This window comes from Eptatretus burgeri, chromosome 17, assembly GCF_056783735.1.
Source record: "Eptatretus burgeri isolate ZD-2024b chromosome 17, Ebu_testis_v1, whole genome shotgun sequence".
Taxonomy (NCBI): Eukaryota; Metazoa; Chordata; class Myxini; order Myxiniformes; family Myxinidae; genus Eptatretus; species Eptatretus burgeri.
The window spans coordinates 44865913-44883608 of NC_140977.1; the positions used below are offsets into that span (position 1 = coordinate 44865913).

A 17696-nucleotide genomic window follows, 5' to 3' on the forward strand; every position below is an offset into this window, starting at 1 on the left:
CACTCCTCGATCATACGAGATTGCAGAGTAAGAGCCAAGAGAGACGCGCTCCCCACTCCTCCAGAGTGCATAAACTCCACGACGCAGCCGAACAGACAATGGCGAGCTAGCGTCTTGCACCAGCACAAACAACGAAAATCGTGCAGCTTTCTTGTCCGTGCCAAAGAAAACCCAAGAGACAGACACTTCTGTTCCAAGCACCGTTTCTCCCTTGAACCTCCTCTCTGACATCACCCCAATCAATCATGAATCTTGGGGGGGGGGGGGGTGGGCGTCGCCTGCTGGTTATGATTCCTGGGAGGTGGGATTTAATCCACTCAGAAATGTTTGGGTTCTGTCAACAGTTTGGTTGGTTATTGTAGTAAAAACGTGTTTGTTTTTTATGGCCAGCCTTAAAAACGTTTTGTCAAAAAGGTCACGGGGGCAATCGCATATTGAGAGAAACTAGTCTAAGACCCTACCTAGTTAACACAACACCACCTCCCATGTAATGACACGTAAACAATCTTAAGCTCACAGTTTTCCCAACCTGAATTACATCGAGATGTCTCCTTCCCCCACGGTTCATGCCATACTATACTATACAATCATATTGTTTCGCCCGGGGATCGGGTGAGAAGACCACAAGGTGGTGTGGGGGGGGGGGAGGGGAGCTATCTTGGGTTCCCACCAGACTTCCCAGAATCGTAGGCCGTCACACACGGATAACTCCGTGACGCGGCAGGTCGCTGACCGACTGTGAACGCCAATAACTCAACCACGTGACTTAGGGTCCTCCGTCTAACATCGGTTTCCTAATTGTAATTATGTGACCTAATTACTGGGGGACACGCCCTCCGTCACCTTGTCCGAACCGGGTCAGATGCAGCCGTGCGACACTGCCAAGGACGTACCAGCTAAAACAGTAATTCTTAACCTGGATTTCAGGGGGGAAATTATTTATCTTGCCAAAATGAAGTTTTTGCAAAATATGTTAGTCAGCTTGTATGTTTTTTTTTTTTGTTTTTTTTTTGTTTGTCTGTAATCACGTATAAAAAATTCTGCAGAGCACAGTTATCATCGGAAATTTTTGTAACTTCGCATATCAGAGGCCTATAGAGGTCCCTTTCAGTGCACAAAATTTTGAAGGTCAAGGTCAAAGGTCAAGGTCACTTTGGCGCAAATCAGGGGAGTCGACGAAACCCTTATTTTTTGAGTAATTTTGATCGGATCGTCTTCAAACTTCATGGGAATATAGTTCATGGTCTGGCGCTCAGCTGATTAATTTTTGGTGGCGATTGGCCTTGACCTTCATATGTTTTTTTTTTGTTGTTTTTTTTTTGGTCTGGAATCACGTATAAATCACTCTGCAGAGCACAATTGTCATTGGAAATTTTTGTAACTTCGCATATCAGAGGCCTATAGAGGTTCCTTTCAGCGCATAAAATTTTGAAGGTCAAGGTCAAAGGTCAAGGTCACTTTGTCACAAATCAGGGGAGTCGACGAAACCCTTATTTTTTGAGTAATTTTGATCGGATCGTCTTCAAACTTCATAGGAATATAGTTCATGGTCTGGCGCTCAGCTGATTAATTTTTGGTGGCGATTGGCCTTGACCTTCATGGTTAGCACCTCAGGTCAAACATATTTGACCCCAAGGTCAAATTTTTAAGTTTTAGGAACCATATCGTGTAGTACCTCAAATTGAACACCTCGATGAGTGCTTTCTAGATATGTCAAGCTTGAGACATTACGACATAATTTGGTGACGTTATGAGGCAAACGCATATTTTTCATGGTTACTCTGTAGAACGATTCTCATCAGAATCTCTCGTCGGCAGATATTCCTCAAGGAGTCGCTCCTGGTGGATAGCAGCTCTGTTCACCTCAGTGTGACCTTAAAGAAGTCACACGTGGTCACCTTTTGGCAAGATACGGGTCTTGGGTTGAATTATTTTTTAGGTTGAACAATTTTCAAACTATTTAATGCGTTGAATACGTCGTCCGAATACGCTTCCCAAGCGATGAAAAATTAGCGGAACAAAAATTAATGCTGATTTTAGGAATGCTAATGTTAAAATAATATAAGACTGTTCATGTTATGCAATAAATTGTGTATCAATATTTTTATGAAAATATTTTAAAAATAAATTTTAGTTTTTTTTATTAATTTAGTGTTGATAATGTGCTGGGAGGAAATATCATTATTCAGCAATTTCAAAGGGGGAAACAAAACTAAAAAGGTTAAGAAACCCTGGGCTAAAAGAACAGATCGTTGGAAATAAAGTCGAGGCTTGGCTCGGATACGGACCATGCTGGATCAATGAAAGAAAAGACAAAAACGAACTGGGAACATTTCTACACAATCATTTATTACAGGCAGGCAAGGAAAAATATGTGGCACAGTGAATGTAGTTTATTGTTGTGTGTAAGCAGGGATAAAAAGAAATGTGTGGTGCATCAACAAAACAAGCAGCTTACTAAAGCAGACACAGAGGAGACTTACACCGATATAATTCTTCTACACTCTTAACATAAGCGAGGTCAGGAGCCATGACACACACACACACACACACACACACACACACACACACACACACACACACACACACACACACACACACACACACACACACACAACCCGATGAGGAGATAATGAGAAGAAAGGAGAGGATATGAGGCTAACGGTCTCGTAATACCTTGCACGATTGACCGACAGCACCACCCAGTACGTTTTAGGGGGATGCTCCACTGAACTATCCCTCCTTGATTGAGAGTTGGCACGTCGTCTCCTGTTTGGCTGAGGTTCCGGCACCAATCCAGAGAATGGGCGAGACTGTTCGGCGTGAGGGAGGGACTTTAGGTGGAGCCAGCGGTGAGTGGGTGAAGGAGGCGGAGTCGAGAGCGAGCGGGCAGAGTGGCAGACGGAATCAGGTGGGTGGGTGGAGCCAGCGGTGAGTGGGTGGAGGAGGCGGAGTTGAGAGCGAGTGGGTGGAGTGGCAAATGGGATCAGGTGGGTGGGTGCAGCCAGCAGCGAGTGGGTGAAGGAGAAGGCGGGGCAACAGGCGCATGCAGAGACTGATCCAAGGCCAGGCAAAGAGGATCAGGACGCTCACGACAACTACTACTCTGCGGACGGCTTCGCGATCCTTCCTTTATAGGCCCTGCAGTTTTCCTTTTTAGGCCTTTTGCCGCTGGCTCCACCCACCTACTCTCTCCACCCATCCGCCTGACTCAGCCTGCTGCTGCTCCTCCACCCACTCACTCTCGAATCCGTCTACTCCACCCACTCGCCGCTGGCTCCACCTAAAGTCCCTCCCACGCTTGACGGTCATGCCTATTCTCTAGGTCGGTGCAGATGCTTTGCCGCACCATAGCCAAGCAGGAGACAACGCGCCAACTATCAAAGAAGGATCATTCACTGGAGCATCCCCCAAAAACGTACTGGGAGGCGTGGTCGGTCAATTGTGCAAGGTATTACGAGACCGTTAGCCTCATCTCCTTTCTTGAGATTACCTCCTCTTCATTGGTGTGTGTGTGTGTGTGTGTGTGTGTGTGTGTGTGTGTGTGTGTGTGTGTGTGTGTGTGTGTGTGTGTATATATATATATATATATATATATATATATATGTGTGTGTGTGTGTGTGTGTGTGTGTGTGTGTGTGTGTGTGTGTGTGTGTGTGTGTGTGTGTGTGTGTGTGTGTGTGTGTGTGTAATGGCACTTGTCCTCGCTTAAGTTAAGAGTGCAGAAGAATTATACCGGGATAAGTCTGATCTGTGTCTGCTTCAGTAAGTTGCTTGTTTTGTTGTCGCACCACACATGTCTTTCTATCCCTGCTTACACACAACAATAAATCTATTCACTGTGCCGAATATTTTTCCGAGGCTGCCTGTAATAAATGCTTATGTAGAAATGTTCCCAGCTCGTTTTTGTCTTTTCTTTCATTGATCCAACATGGTCTGTATCCTAGCCTCGCCGGGACTTTATTCCCAACAATCCGTTCCTTTTAGCCGGTACGTTACTTGGCAGTGTCGCTCGGCTGCATCTGATCTGGTAAGGTGATCCGGTTCGGACAAGGCTTTCCGAGAGTGTGTCCCTCGGTAATTAGGTCACGTGAATATTTTTAGGTAACCGATATTAGATGGAGGACCTTCAGTCACGTGGTTGAGTTATTGGCATTCACTGTCGGTTAGTGACCCACCGCATTCCAGCATACGCAGAACGACCACCCTTCTCCCTCGCTCACCCCTCTCCCTCGCTCACCCCTCTCCCTCGCTCACCCCTCTCCCTCTCCTTCCCACCCCTTTCCCTTTCTCTCTCCCACCCCTCTCCCTTTCTCCACCTCTCCCCCTCTCCCTCCCACCCCAGTCCCTCCCTCTCACTCACTGCTCCACCCCCCCCCCCCTTGATTGAGGGGACTGTTAAGGACTGACAGTTTAGTTTTGAATTTGCCAAGTAGATTGAGTGGGTTTTAAAAGCTCCCGCCTGGTTTTATATCAAACCTGGTGGTTAAAAAGAAAATGTTGATGTTTAGGCATGTTTTATCGCCCATCCCTTCTCACACCGCCTTCCCTTTTCCTGAAGCTGCCTCCCCTCCCCTCATGGTGTCTAGTCTGCCCCCTCATACTGCCTCCCCCTCACACTGCCTCCCCCCCCTCATGCTGCCTTCCCACTACCCTCCCCCTCACGCTGCCTACCAATCGCTTGCGCGACCTTCCAAACCCTTGTGATGCATGCCCCCTCCAGCGCTGCCTTCCCTTCCCCCTCACACCACATTCTCTTCCTCTCACGCTGCCTTAGCTTCCCTTCACTTCCCATCACACTGCCTTCCCTCTCACTCCCCTCACACTTACCTCCTTCCAAACCCCCCTTCCCTCTCCACCCCCGGTGGACATCTCCCGGCAGTCTCCACATGCTGTATTAATGTGCTGTTTTAATGTACCCCATTTCGTTCAATCCCATGCTATCCCCCACCCCCCTTCTCCACAAATCCCACTACCAAATGGAAGTCGAGAACCCCTCCCCTCACCTTCTCCAAAACTCCCCCTCTCCCCACTTCACCCCCTCGTCTCTCCCCCATCCTCCTGACTACCACCCCCTGCCTCCCGGAGTGTATCACGTTTGGTGAGGCATCGCTCTCCCAACCCCTCCTTCCTGGCTCCGCCCTTCCTCACCTCCTACTAGATCCCCCACCAATCCTCCCTCCTCGCTCCCTTCCCCCTTGCTGCTCTCCCTCCCCCTTCCCCCGTCTCTCCCTTCCCCATTGCTCTCCCCTTCATCCCCTCTTTGTCCCTCCCCTCCGTCTTCTCTCCTAGCTCCCTCCCCCCTAGCTCCCCACTCTCCCCTCTCCCTCCCCTCCCTCTCTCTCCCCTCCCTCTCCCCCCCCCCTATCCTGAATAACCCAGTCAGCGAAGTGACAGGTTGTATTTGCAAGTATAGTGACAAGTCAAGACAAAGAAAATGATTTTTAGCTCATCTGGAACATTGTTCTGGGGAACTTATGGGATGGCGCGGTCAGTCAGCCCGTCAGTCCACTAATACTTGCAACTTTTTCTCTGAAACAACACATACCATTTCGATGAAACCTGACCACAACCTTCATCACCCTGTTTGTATCGACATGAACCTTGTTCATGGCATGAAAATAATAGGATTGGAAGGGGGTCTTGGTGGTTGCCCCCAAAATAGGTATTTCCTTTCTTCTCAGAAACTACACATACAATTCTGATGAAACTTCACCACAACCTTCATCACTGATGACGTATAAAAGTTTGTTCATGCTATTTAAAAAGTCAGGGTCGAAGGGGATTTATGGGCGTTGTGGGGGGGGGGGGGGTAATCCCCAAACGTAGGTATTTGGTAGAACATCGGTTCATTTTAATGATTCTGACCCATAAAAGAACAACTTTATAAGTCGATGTAATTTTTTTTCAAAATAAAAATAAAAAATAAATTAATTTCATTAATTAAAAACATTAACTAAACAAACTCCCCCCAAACTGTGTACGTAATAAATAAATAGCATTGTGAGGTACAACAATCGGTGTGGAGATAAAAATAATATTTACCTCACGAAGTGAAGAAAATTATTACAATACGTGGAGAAGAAGGAGAACATTGATGTGAGATCCATGAGGTTTGTTGACAGAGAGTGATCGTGTAAACAGATGTAAATGTGATGAGGAAATGGTCACCTTGGTATGTTTTCTTACTTCCGGTCTATATCCACGTGTGTTCGCGATTTGGATCTTGGGACAGTTTGTTCTATTGAAAGTTGGCTCGACCAATAGGGAGAGATCGTCGTGGTTTGGATTTCTTCCCTCATTACGGACTCCGTGTTGAGGGTCATGAACCAAGACCCCACGAGCTCCGATGGAGGGATCAGAGGGGGTCCGGGTGCGATTAATGAGATCTGTGGGTTCAAGATCCTGGACGTTCAGAACCTTCCTATTGGAGAGGACGGTCCGCACCTGGGACCAGGTACGTGGTTCTCTCGTCCAGGTGAATGTAATTTTCTCAGTAATTCTAACAGTATTTTGTCCACGTTGTAACTGATGTACATCAGATTGTAACCATGAAGGAGGTTCTCACCGACATCTCATCGGATTCATGTTCCTCTCATCAGGTGGAGTCTGTGACGTACTTCGGGTTGGTGGCACCCGGGACCAAAGGGAAATATCCCGGCGGTCACAGTGTAATCAGGAATTCTGGAGAGGGTCATATGGAAGAGCTCCAAGGTTCCACAGCGGGTTCAACAGTCGAGCGCTGCCTGGAAGCTGTTCAAAATTAAATTTACAATATCCCAACTTAACTGGTAGAAATTTAAGAAGACTTCAAACCGAAACAATTTTTTTTTTAACTCGTGTACACTCTTCATTTAACGTTTGTAAGTGTTTGACAGTTAAGTGTGAACGAAGAAATTCAGGCCCCAATGATCCTTTGGCGAATCTTCTTCAACCCACGTCACTTCCGGTTCATCATTGGCATCCAGGGAATTGAAGAGGCCCATCTCTGTTTGTTTTCATATGCACCGACACACGGCACCGAATCGCCATGGTTTTACCTTCCTGGGAGATTGGCGTTGATTTAATGTCTCAGCTACCTCAGATATCGACCGGAAAAATCATTCAGAATTTCATCAGAGTTAATTTTCTGGGCCATGCCACTTTCTATGTTCAAGATTTCCAAGTTGGTGAGACCTGAGGTCATTCTTGATCAGTTATAGTATAAAACTAGCCGGGAGGCGACGATGGTTCGCGGGAATTGTTGAACAACGTCACGATAGGTACAATTGAGTTAGTGGAAGCTTTTGAGGAAGCCCTACCGTAAAAACCTATCTCTTCCGTCAAAATTGACCAAATCAAATCGGATTTTTTATATGTTGTACTTATGGACGTTACACACAGCTTTTAGGAAATGAAATTGCGAGAAAAAAAAAAAAATCGAGAAAATAAATAAATAAATAAAAAGTTCAAGTCGGCGTGGCTCCGCTCACAAGGGGCGTGGGACGCCCCTCATACAAAAAGACACAACCACACAATGATATATAGCTTGTGTCCAAGTTTCATCAAGATCGCATCAAACGTCACAGACCTATGCTCTGGAGAGTCACAAACAGACAGAGAGACACACAGACACAACGAAAATAGTGGGCACTACTGACGCCCGCGAACCAAAAATCTGCGCTCACAACTGGCTATTCAAACAAATTGTCAGCGGAATATGCAATGCAATGGACAGGTTGGGTAAGGTTTCTACGCATCGATGGCAAGTGACCTGGATTTTATGGGTTTGACCCGCTTTGTTTGTGAAGACCCGCAGACCCGTTTTGGCGAGGTCAAAACCCGTATTGGATGGAAAGTATGATCAATTTTAAAAACGCAATGTTTCACTTCCATTCCACTCATAAGGACTGACACACAGACTGATCGACCTGAAGTCGATATGCAAGGTATCTAGTGTGTGACGTCAGGCTGTGTGACGTCATGAGCTTTCCTCACTGAAGGCCACGTCGACGTCCTCCAGGATTCCCCACAACAGTATCACTTCACTTCTGATCACGTCCACCATGTTGCCGTCACCACGAATCAATCGATCTGTGATTTCCAATTCGCTCCTACACTTCCTGGTGATCTTTATCAGTCCTTTTCGAGGACATATTTTAAATGGCACGGTTTTATTCCATTTCGATCGTTTTCATTCATACGAGGTGTCCACAAATTTCCAAATTCAAACCTTAATAAAAGAATAATTAAATAGGATACATGACACCATATTATGACAAAGACCGACAGAGAGAGCTGCAGGTGTGAGTCTGTTTCACCTCTCTCCTGTTCCGGCTCAACCCCTCGTCCAATATTGCCATACATTTGTTCTTCAGTTTCATCCCCTCTTCCATGTTGTTCAAACCGATGTCCAACTTGTATGACCTCATGTACTTCAGTGACTCTGTCTTCGTTTCTTTTTTTCACTTTTTCTATGTCCAACCAGTTATAAAAGTGCTCCAGCACTCGATTCTGCTTCTGCACAAGTCAGTCAGTCTCTCTCATCTAAAAAGGGTGTGATGAAGATCCCATTGAAGTCCCCCTTCTCGCTCCTTACACCACCTAATTTTATTTTTCCCCAAAGCTGATGCCGACTGGCTTTGCGGGATGGGAAGGACGGGCGGGCGCTTTCTAGTTTTATATAAATTAAAACCAGCATCACCTCAACTCACCGTTTTAAAGCTCTCCTGCTCCCCCACCCCCCAGGCAGGCAAAAACTATGTGCTGCAATGGTATGTAATAGTAATAGTGGGATTAACTTACTGATGCAATGGCATTTCAACATTGACTGAGAGCTTTCCATTTGGGGTGGAAGGGGGGGGGTGGGGAGAAGAATGGATGGAGAACAAATTTACCCATGTCAAGAGTGCTTTAACCTTAGCATTGCCCAGGTACAAAAGGAAATTGTAATACCCTCTGCCACCACCACTAGGTGGCGCTACACGGTGCGCATTTACATGGAGAATTTATGCCCCCCCCCCCGACGACCCCATGTGTGGCCACGTAACCTATGTTACCCCCGCCCCACCCCTTCCCCCCCCCCACACACACACACACCTAGTTGTATTTGTACCCCGAGTTTGGAGTTTGCAATTTAAAAGATGTTGCCGTGCATAAAACGCACACAGAGCGAGGGAGAGAGAGATTTTTTTTTGGCCTTTTTTAGATATCTATCTGTAATTCCAGCAATCTCTGTGTGTCTGTCTGTCTGTCTGTGACCGCTGTTTCTCGACAACACATTTATCGATTAACGCAATGCCCCAATCCAGTCGTCATTTACAAGAGTGAAGGAACGGCCTGTGTGTTTGTTTGAAAGTTGTTTTTTTTTTTACACGTATGGCCACGCACGTACGGGCACGCGAGAGCGAAGGAACGGCCTGTGTGGTTGTTGTTTCTGGCACGCGGTTTGAGTTTTTTTTTTTTTTTGCACGTATGGCCACGCACGTACAGGAACCGAGAGGGAAGGAACGGCCTGCGCGGTTGTTGTTTCTGGCATGCGGTTTGAAAGTTTTTTTGTTTTTTTTGCACGTACGGTCACGCACATACGGGCACGCACTAGTACATATAATTCTGAAAAAACAGTCAGTTCAAAATTTATGAAATATTCATTTGAAAATGAAAAAAATATTTATTTCGGGTAAAATAAAGAGATCCACATAACGCCCTACCCATTCACTGCTTCACCAACTGCGAATAAAAACACAATGTGGTGAAATACATTGCAATTAAAATTTATCTGGGTTCATTGATCAGTGAGGAAGCCAAGTAGAGTAGACGAATGGGATGATTAAAAAAAAAAATTACGATGGGACAGATCATCAAAGTCACTTACCAATGTATAGAAAAATACTTCTGATGGAAGTTAGTGTTTGAGAGTTGATCAGTAAGTTGTAGGCCTGAGTAGGCAAGCAAACTGGAGTGTCTATTTCATCCTTGGACCGGGGATAGCTCCCCTACTTTTTCCGAAGAACACAGTGGGATCTACAACGTCCGCCAACTCATGCCGGCAAATGGGACTCCCAGTTTGATGTCTACCCAAGAGATGGCACCTGTCTGTGAAAACCAGGATGACAGTTTATAGCTGGGCCGAGATTCAAACTCAGGCGAGACAGCTTAGAGGTAAGTGTGCATATGTCTAGGTCAGTGTTTCTCAACCTTTGATGGCCCATGGCCCCCCCTACCGAGTCGCTTAACATTCGTGGTCCACTGCCCTTCAATAAAAGATGCAGATTTCGTTTTATGAAATTTATTTACTCAGTCTTCAAAGATAAATCAAAGTAAACATTTTTCTAAGCAATACAATCAATGAGACACTTGGTGTTGGGCTTGTCTGACGAGGCCTCTTATGTCCGGCTCCGTCTTGGACACAGCAAGGTGAATATCGTTCCCAACGTCAAGACCGTTTCTGGACTTCGTTTTAATGGTCGCAAGGTCAGAAAATCCAGATTCGCAAAGATATGTTGTGGCGAATTGAATGAGCATTACGGATGCCTTCTTGATGAGTAGTGGATACGCATCCTGAACAGACAACCAGAAGGTGGAGTGGTCTTCTTTGTTACTGAAGACCAGCTTCATTGCTTTTGAAACCTTCAACTCTGCCAGCTCCTCTGGTTCATCTTCAATAGGTTCAATGTTGGCGTTAAACGGGTCTTTGTGCCACGGAACATCCAACGGTGCATCGTCGAAATACGATTTGAACTCAGCGGAGAGATTGTCAAGATGTCTAGTGATGCAATCTTTGATGCCTACGGGAAGCTCAATCCTCTGCGTCTGCAGGTGCTCGTCCAAGAAAGGAAATGAGGGAGTGGACCCGGCCTTGATTCGTGCCTGCCAGACTTCCATTCTAGCAGACAGTCCGGCAAGCTTGTCTTGAACATCACTGACTGTCACATCACGGCCTTGCAAGGACTGGTTCATTTCGTTGAGTCGGCCGAATATATCGGCCAGGTAGGCGAGCATCATGACAAACTCTTCATTGTCAAAGTGGACATGGAGGTTGTTTTCGTTGTCTCGCAGGAAGATTTCCACCTCAACCCTGAGTTCATACAGCCGAGAGAGGCATTTCCCCCTCGATAGCCAACGGACTTTGGTGTGGAACAGAAGTCCAACATGTTCCGCTCCCATTTCGTTGGCCAGGAGTTGGAAGAGCCGATGATTTTTGGCCTTCGCACGAATGAAGTTGATCACTTTGACCGTGACGTCCATGACTTCCAGCAAACGAGGCGGAAGAGTCTTTGACGCAAGGGCGTATCGGTGTAGCGAACAGTGGGAGGACGTCACATGGGGCCATTCGCTCTTCACAAGCGTGACGAACCCTCCTCTGATGCTGACCATCGCTGGGGCACCATCAGTACAAATCTGATTGAAATTCTGCCAACCGAGTCCATTAGCTTCAAGAAAGAGTCCACAATAGCTTTGATATCTGCCGCTGTCGTTGTGGTTGGTAGGGTATTGCAGAACAGGAACTCTTCCTTCATCTTTCCCTTTCTCTCATAGCGAGCGAAGGCGATCAACTGGCTCTCCAGGGCAGTGTCGGTAGACTCGTCTAATTGAAGGCGAGCCTGGAGCGTGCTTTGTTTGATTTTGGAGCAAACTTGACGGCACACATCAGCGGCCATGTCGTCAATCCGTCGTCGGATCGTGTCATTAGAGAGCGAAACTTGCTGGATCTTCTTATTCGCCTCTGGTCCGATCATCAATTCCACCATTTTCTCTGTACATGGCTTGATAAGGTCCTCAGCAATAGTGTGCGGCTTCTTGCACTTCTCAATTCGGTATGCCACTTCGTAGCTGGATTGAAGAGCAGGTTTTTCTTCTGGCCAGAATCCAAATTTGGGAAGTGTCGCTTCACGGTCATATCGTAATCGATTCGCAGACAGAGCGTCGATATTATCTTCCTTCCTTCCGGGATGCATCTTGTCGCGATGGTTTGAAAGTTTGGAAGGACGTAGTGATGCATTTGACATCACAACCGAGTGGTGCAGACATTGTGCGCAGTCCACGCCATCTCGACTGACATTCGTGAATCCAAACTTGACATAGCTGTCATTCCATTTTCGAACCTTCGACATCTGAGAAAAAAATGGAAAAAAACAAAATTCTTACGTTTTTGTAAACATTGGTTTATTATGAATGCTCTGTGGGCTCCGCCTTCTCTTTTAAAATCGTGGTTAAACTCATCTACCCTTTTTACTTTGACACTGTGACCAGATACTCGTCACCTCAATTGCACATTACAAGCTTCTGCATTCTGAATCGCAGTTTTTCGGCGTCCGCTCATGGCCCCCCCGGTCGAAGGCCGATAGCCCCCTTGGGGGGCCACGGGCCCCCGGTTGAGAAACGCTGGTCTCGGCCTTCCTGCCAACCCAACATACTCACCGAGACCTCTCACCACATTAACCCTTCGATCCAGCGCCTTCTTCGCTTATTTCCCCTCACATACCTGTCCTTCACCATACGTCATGCGTCATGGCCTCTTTCCTGTGTACACACAGGCCAAGATTAAGGAACGTCTACCTGTAAAAGAGAGAAAAAAATTAAGAAAAAGCACTGATCACAATTATCCTTGGATGGCCACACATATTATAAAGAGGGTGAAATGATCGGAGAATGCGGATTTCTATTGTCAGGTCAGGTCAGATCAGATTAGATCTGTGACTTGCTACAGATACCATGTAAACCTGCACTAACCTGTTCCATGGTCGGATTGTCGGCGACTAACCCGTCTCCCCCACCAAGTTTCTTGGTGAGGTGGGTGTATGAGATGGACATTTTCCGCCATGTTCAGCTCCATTCCTCCAGTTAAATTTTGAAAATCGGTTCCGGTTAAGAGTTTGTAGAGTGTTTGATTAACCGTGTGCGGAAATTAAATAAGTCACGCTCGGAAACGTCCGGAGACACCCGGAGTTCAGGTGTGTGGCATAAATAAGCCTCGCGGCTCTGAAAACATCATTAAACACAAAAGAAGAAGAACAACACCTGGTCTCACATCAACAGAAGAATTATTCACAATGGCTAGAGTCCAGTAATGGAGCACCCACCTCAAATAAGCTTGCGTGGCAAGCTTCCCTCGTATGTGGTGTCCAAGAGGATGACACTACCCAATGACAAGATTCCAGCTGGCATCCTTGTTCGTGCGCAGCAGAAGGGGTCGCTATACGAGGGACTTGTAGTGGTGACTATCTTTTTACACGCATCATTTTCTACATGAACATCCAATGCAGGCAGAATTAATCTACCAAGCTTGTTCCTTACATGGTGACGATATGCTAGCAAATGCTGGATAGAAGGGCACGGTTTAAAATTAGGAACAATCAATCAACCCCGAGTACTTCTCGGGCAGTTGCCCAGGGGCCTCCACAAGCATGAGGCCTCCACATATTTCATGAAAATTGTTTTTTTTAAGGAAAAATGTATTTGTGAGTGCCTGAATGGTAGTTGATAGTTAGTGGAACAGATATAAGATATTCATCTTATCTCATTCTCGATTTTATATAGAAGTTCAGATTCTTTGTTCTTGAAAAATATCCTTTATGGATGACTGTAAATATGTCTTGTCACCTTTTTAGTATTCTAAGGTAGGGTGGGCCTCCACTACTGAAGGCTGCCCAGGGCCACCACATGTCTAAATCCGACCCTGTCGCGTCGACCAGACAAACTTTCAGACTTCGCAGGCCTTTGTATTTGAACTGGGTTTCGAGGAACATTAACTGCATCTCGATGGAATCACCATAAACAAAATTTCCTGTTCCCCGGACTTGGTGTTTTCATCAGTTGAAAATCGACATTCGTGACGTGTTTCCCGCCGGGATTTTCGACCCCGATTCCGAGGAGCATTTGCCACATACATCTTGGTTGAACTTTCATCATTACTCCCGTAGCTGCACTGGTTGAGCAATATGTTGACTGGGAGACTGCCGGCGTTCATCGGGAATATGAGAAAGATTGACCTTCCGACGTTCTGTGGCTGGATCCGTCAAGGTGTCAGAGGAGACACCGTCGGACATCATCAAGCGATCATTTCTGAAATGCTGCATCTCGAACAACATGGACGTCTCAGAAGACGACATCATTTGGGAGGAGGATGCTGAAATTGACGGTGACGGTGAAGGGGACTTGCTCTACCCTGATTCGGACAAGGAGTTACGTGCCGTCTTCCACGAGGAAAGCATTGACGAGGATTTCCTCGGATTTAGCGGAAAAGCTTCATCAAACCCAAACAGCCCTCTTTCGGGCCACAAATCCACAAGAAAAATGTATGATCCCGGCATGAATCCCTTTTCTTCCTTTTTCTAGTGTCAAAATTTTTTTTTTAAATAAGAAAGAAAAATAAATAACTTTTTTGTATCCTCTCCTCTCTCTCTTCTTGAAAATGAGAATAAGACTAACGCAAAATTAAGCGGACATGGGAGTAAACATGTTGATACCTCCGTCACTTTGTTCCGTGCAAAGTTAATGTACAAACCCATTTAGATCTAGATCAGAAAATATAATGAACAATATTTCCTTTGAGGGTGAAAAACATGGGTGTGGTTAAATACACCGGAATAGTTTATTTATTGATTTTTGAGAGTGAAACACATGGGTGCGGTTAATACACGGCTGTGATTTATACACTTGAAAACACCGTACGTCTTGTTCGTTTTGAGTACCAACGTGTTAATATGTTTTGCTTTTTCCCTTATATGTGGATGAAGCTGCACACAAGTAGATGTTTTTACCCTTTAATGTTACGTGTTTGTTCATAATCTTTATCCTAGTTCTCTTTGCTTTGTTTAAAGCATTGTCTTGTTTCTTGGCAGAATCCTCTATTGTGGTGGTGAAGGTGGAACCCGAACCTACAAATGGTTCTCCCTCACAAGGTAAGAATCTAAAATAATAATATTTAAATTGAAGGAAATGATACTTGATGATGGTACTTGTGTTGTGAGATATTCAGTGTGAATTCCACAACGTTATCTTGTGTCCTCGTATTCTTTGCTTTCGTTGACTCACTTTCCGCAATGTTCCCAAAGGTTTCCGGTCAGCATAGTGGAAGCTGAAATGAACCCTCCCAGCGTGTATGTGCATATCATCATGTGAATGGTCTCCGCTCCACACATGTAGTAACCACACACGCAGGAACGGAGAACCATACACTGCAAACCTTTTCTGTGGATCGTCCATTCTAATTAATTTAGTTGACCCCCGAAGCACACCCGAGCGGTGAGAATGTGCCTCGTGCTTCGATCACGATCTAAATCCCCTTGGTTATAAATCAGGGTTTTGCAATCAATTTGACCCCAAAGGAGTTTTCCAAACTAAACTTGAAACGACGAAATGGCGCGAAAAAGCAGCAGCACAGACGCGCTGCTTAAGGTAAAGAATAAATGAGAGACCAGGATGAGATGAACAAAAACCACGACAAATCCCAGCAAGTATGACAATCAAATAAAACTCAGAAAGTTTTCAATACTAGTCAAACGATAAAAACAACTACAGTTCTTACGAGGATTGTAAGGTGCCACAGTTGCTCACCATTCACATGACCAAAGAACCAGTTAACTGATATTATGATGTTTTGGGAAACCAGCAGGCTAGTATGATGGGTTTTCACTCATTCTACTGACTTTTGCGGGGGCAATGCTCTGAGTACAGCATGCCTCCCCCTTGCCATTCAGAGTTTGCAATACCTGTGGTAGTCCTTTGCCAGCGAATCCTGCCATGCCACCAGGTGAGGGGCCGTTAGCCAATCCTTGCTTTAGCTCTTCCTCCCCCTTGACATCCTGACTCCGAGAATGGTTATTCCCATTAGACATGGAAGAATAACGTGACACACACCATAACCTCGATAGCTACTACAGGTTACCCACTGCCTTCCAGTAGCGCACAAATACATGACAACTTATCCCGATCCACTTATCATCCATCCCCTCCGAACTCACCCCTCACCCCTCGCCCCACCCCGTTCATAAACATATTCGTATTTCCTCACAATGAAAAGTGGCATGTGCTTTTTATAAAGTTGTGCAGCAGTTATTGAATCTCATTTAGTGTGGTGACATAGCTGAAAATAGACAACAATTGTGAATTTAATGATACAAGCATCAAATTTGTCACAGAGATAGACCAATATATTGTGAACAGATCTGTATATTGAGGCATCGTGGATTTGGCCCCTGACAGCCGTGGAAGCCATATTACAAAATGGCCACGAGCAGTTTCCATTAGTCTATTGACCGGCTGAACTCTGTTGTCCAAAAGTTGGAAGTGAAGGCTAATGAACACACAGACACATGTAGATATGTTGGAGAACAGAACCCAAATGATTTTGGCAGACTAATTTGTCAAATTAGTTTCAGTTGACCAATTACGCTAACAAAGCAAAGGGCTTAACTCCATACCATGGTGGTTTTTTTTTTCATGTGCACGCCATAGTTTCATCAGTAGTGGTGGTGGTAGTAGTAGTAGTTGTAGAAGAAGAAGATGATGATTAGTTATTCCCATGATTTCATTGTCTTGTTGCATGGTTGCAATCAAGGGATGACCGTGTCTACATGTAAAAGCTTCAAACTTGTTGACCCAGAGCATCCTGGCCCATCAACCTCCCTGCATCCAAGTGCGTATCCAAGTAAGACAAACATGAAGCAGTGCATCATCTGCCAAAAGGATAAGGCAGAGTAGCTGACACTTCCTTCACAGTCTAAAATAACTGACATGGGGAGTGGATACACTACACTGGCAGAAATCCTGGCCAAATTAAGTGAACTGCATCTACTTCCGCATCGTAGCGTGAAAGACTCGACGAAGGATGCGACATTAAAGCCACCGTGTTCGCTTACAATGCACAACTATCACCACACATGCCGGCTCAAATTCAACAACACCATGTTGAATGGAGCAAAAACGCAGACGCTGTGAAGAGACTGTCTCTGCCAAGATGTAGACCAATCAGCTACATGCAAGCGCATCAGGTCATGAATATGAAGTACTGAGAAGAAGGTCCAAGAGGCATTGTGCTTCTTCTGCAGACAAGCAGCTGGCCCTGAAGGACTCGGCGAAGCAGCAACCTTCCAACTAGACAGCCGGGTGTGGGCTTGTGCACACCTTCTTGAAGACACTGACCTGCAGGCCAGACACAGTGCAGGTGACATGGTGGCTCTGGCTGCCAAGTACCATGCCAAGTGCTTGTTGGCGGGCTTGTACAATCGAGGCAGGAAGACCAAGGCTGCCGAATCCACTTTCACTGACTACAAGAGGAAAGTATCCACTCCTGTCTTTGCCGAATTAGTTCTCTACATTGAGGAAACACGTCTGGATGAGAAGACAGCACCCTTGTTCAACTGATTGATTTTGCTCGCCTCGACACGTCCAGGTTGGGGCATCTTGGAGTCAAACTTGATGGCAGAGTTCACACGACATGACTGAAAGAACGACTCCTGGCACAGTTCCCATTTATGATTGCCCACAAGGGGAGAGATGCCCTACTGGCATTCAATGATTTTTTTGGTTCTGCTCTTGCCAAAGCCTACGAGCTGAACAGTGACAGTGATGCAGTCCATCTTGCTCATGCAGCACAGGTGGTCTGCCAGCAAATGTTTGGAGAAACCAAGCCCTTCATTGGTTTCCCAGCTGGTTTCCGGCTTGCTACACTACTTCACTGATCCCCCCCCCACCCCCGTCACCAGCAGCATCAA

At 45.9% G+C, this 17696-nt stretch overlaps 1 protein-coding gene across 2 annotated transcripts in view; it reads left to right on the forward strand.

Annotated features, from left to right (window-relative positions):
• The window catches only part of LOC147009942 (uncharacterized), a 57200-nt gene that overhangs the window by 28355 nt on the left and 11149 nt on the right, over positions 1 to 17696 (forward strand). Inside the window, exons 1-2 of one of the 2 annotated variants that reach the window (XM_085863297.1) lie at positions 6095 to 6457; positions 14823 to 14882. In XM_085863297.1, the coding sequence (XP_085719423.1) occupies positions 6325 to 6457; positions 14823 to 14882 (193 nt within the window). In that variant the 5' untranslated portion in view covers positions 6095 to 6324. Of the gene's footprint in view, positions 1 to 6094; positions 6458 to 14822; positions 14883 to 17696 lie in introns of those variants that run through there. The other variant, XM_085863292.1, reaches the window with a different exon arrangement.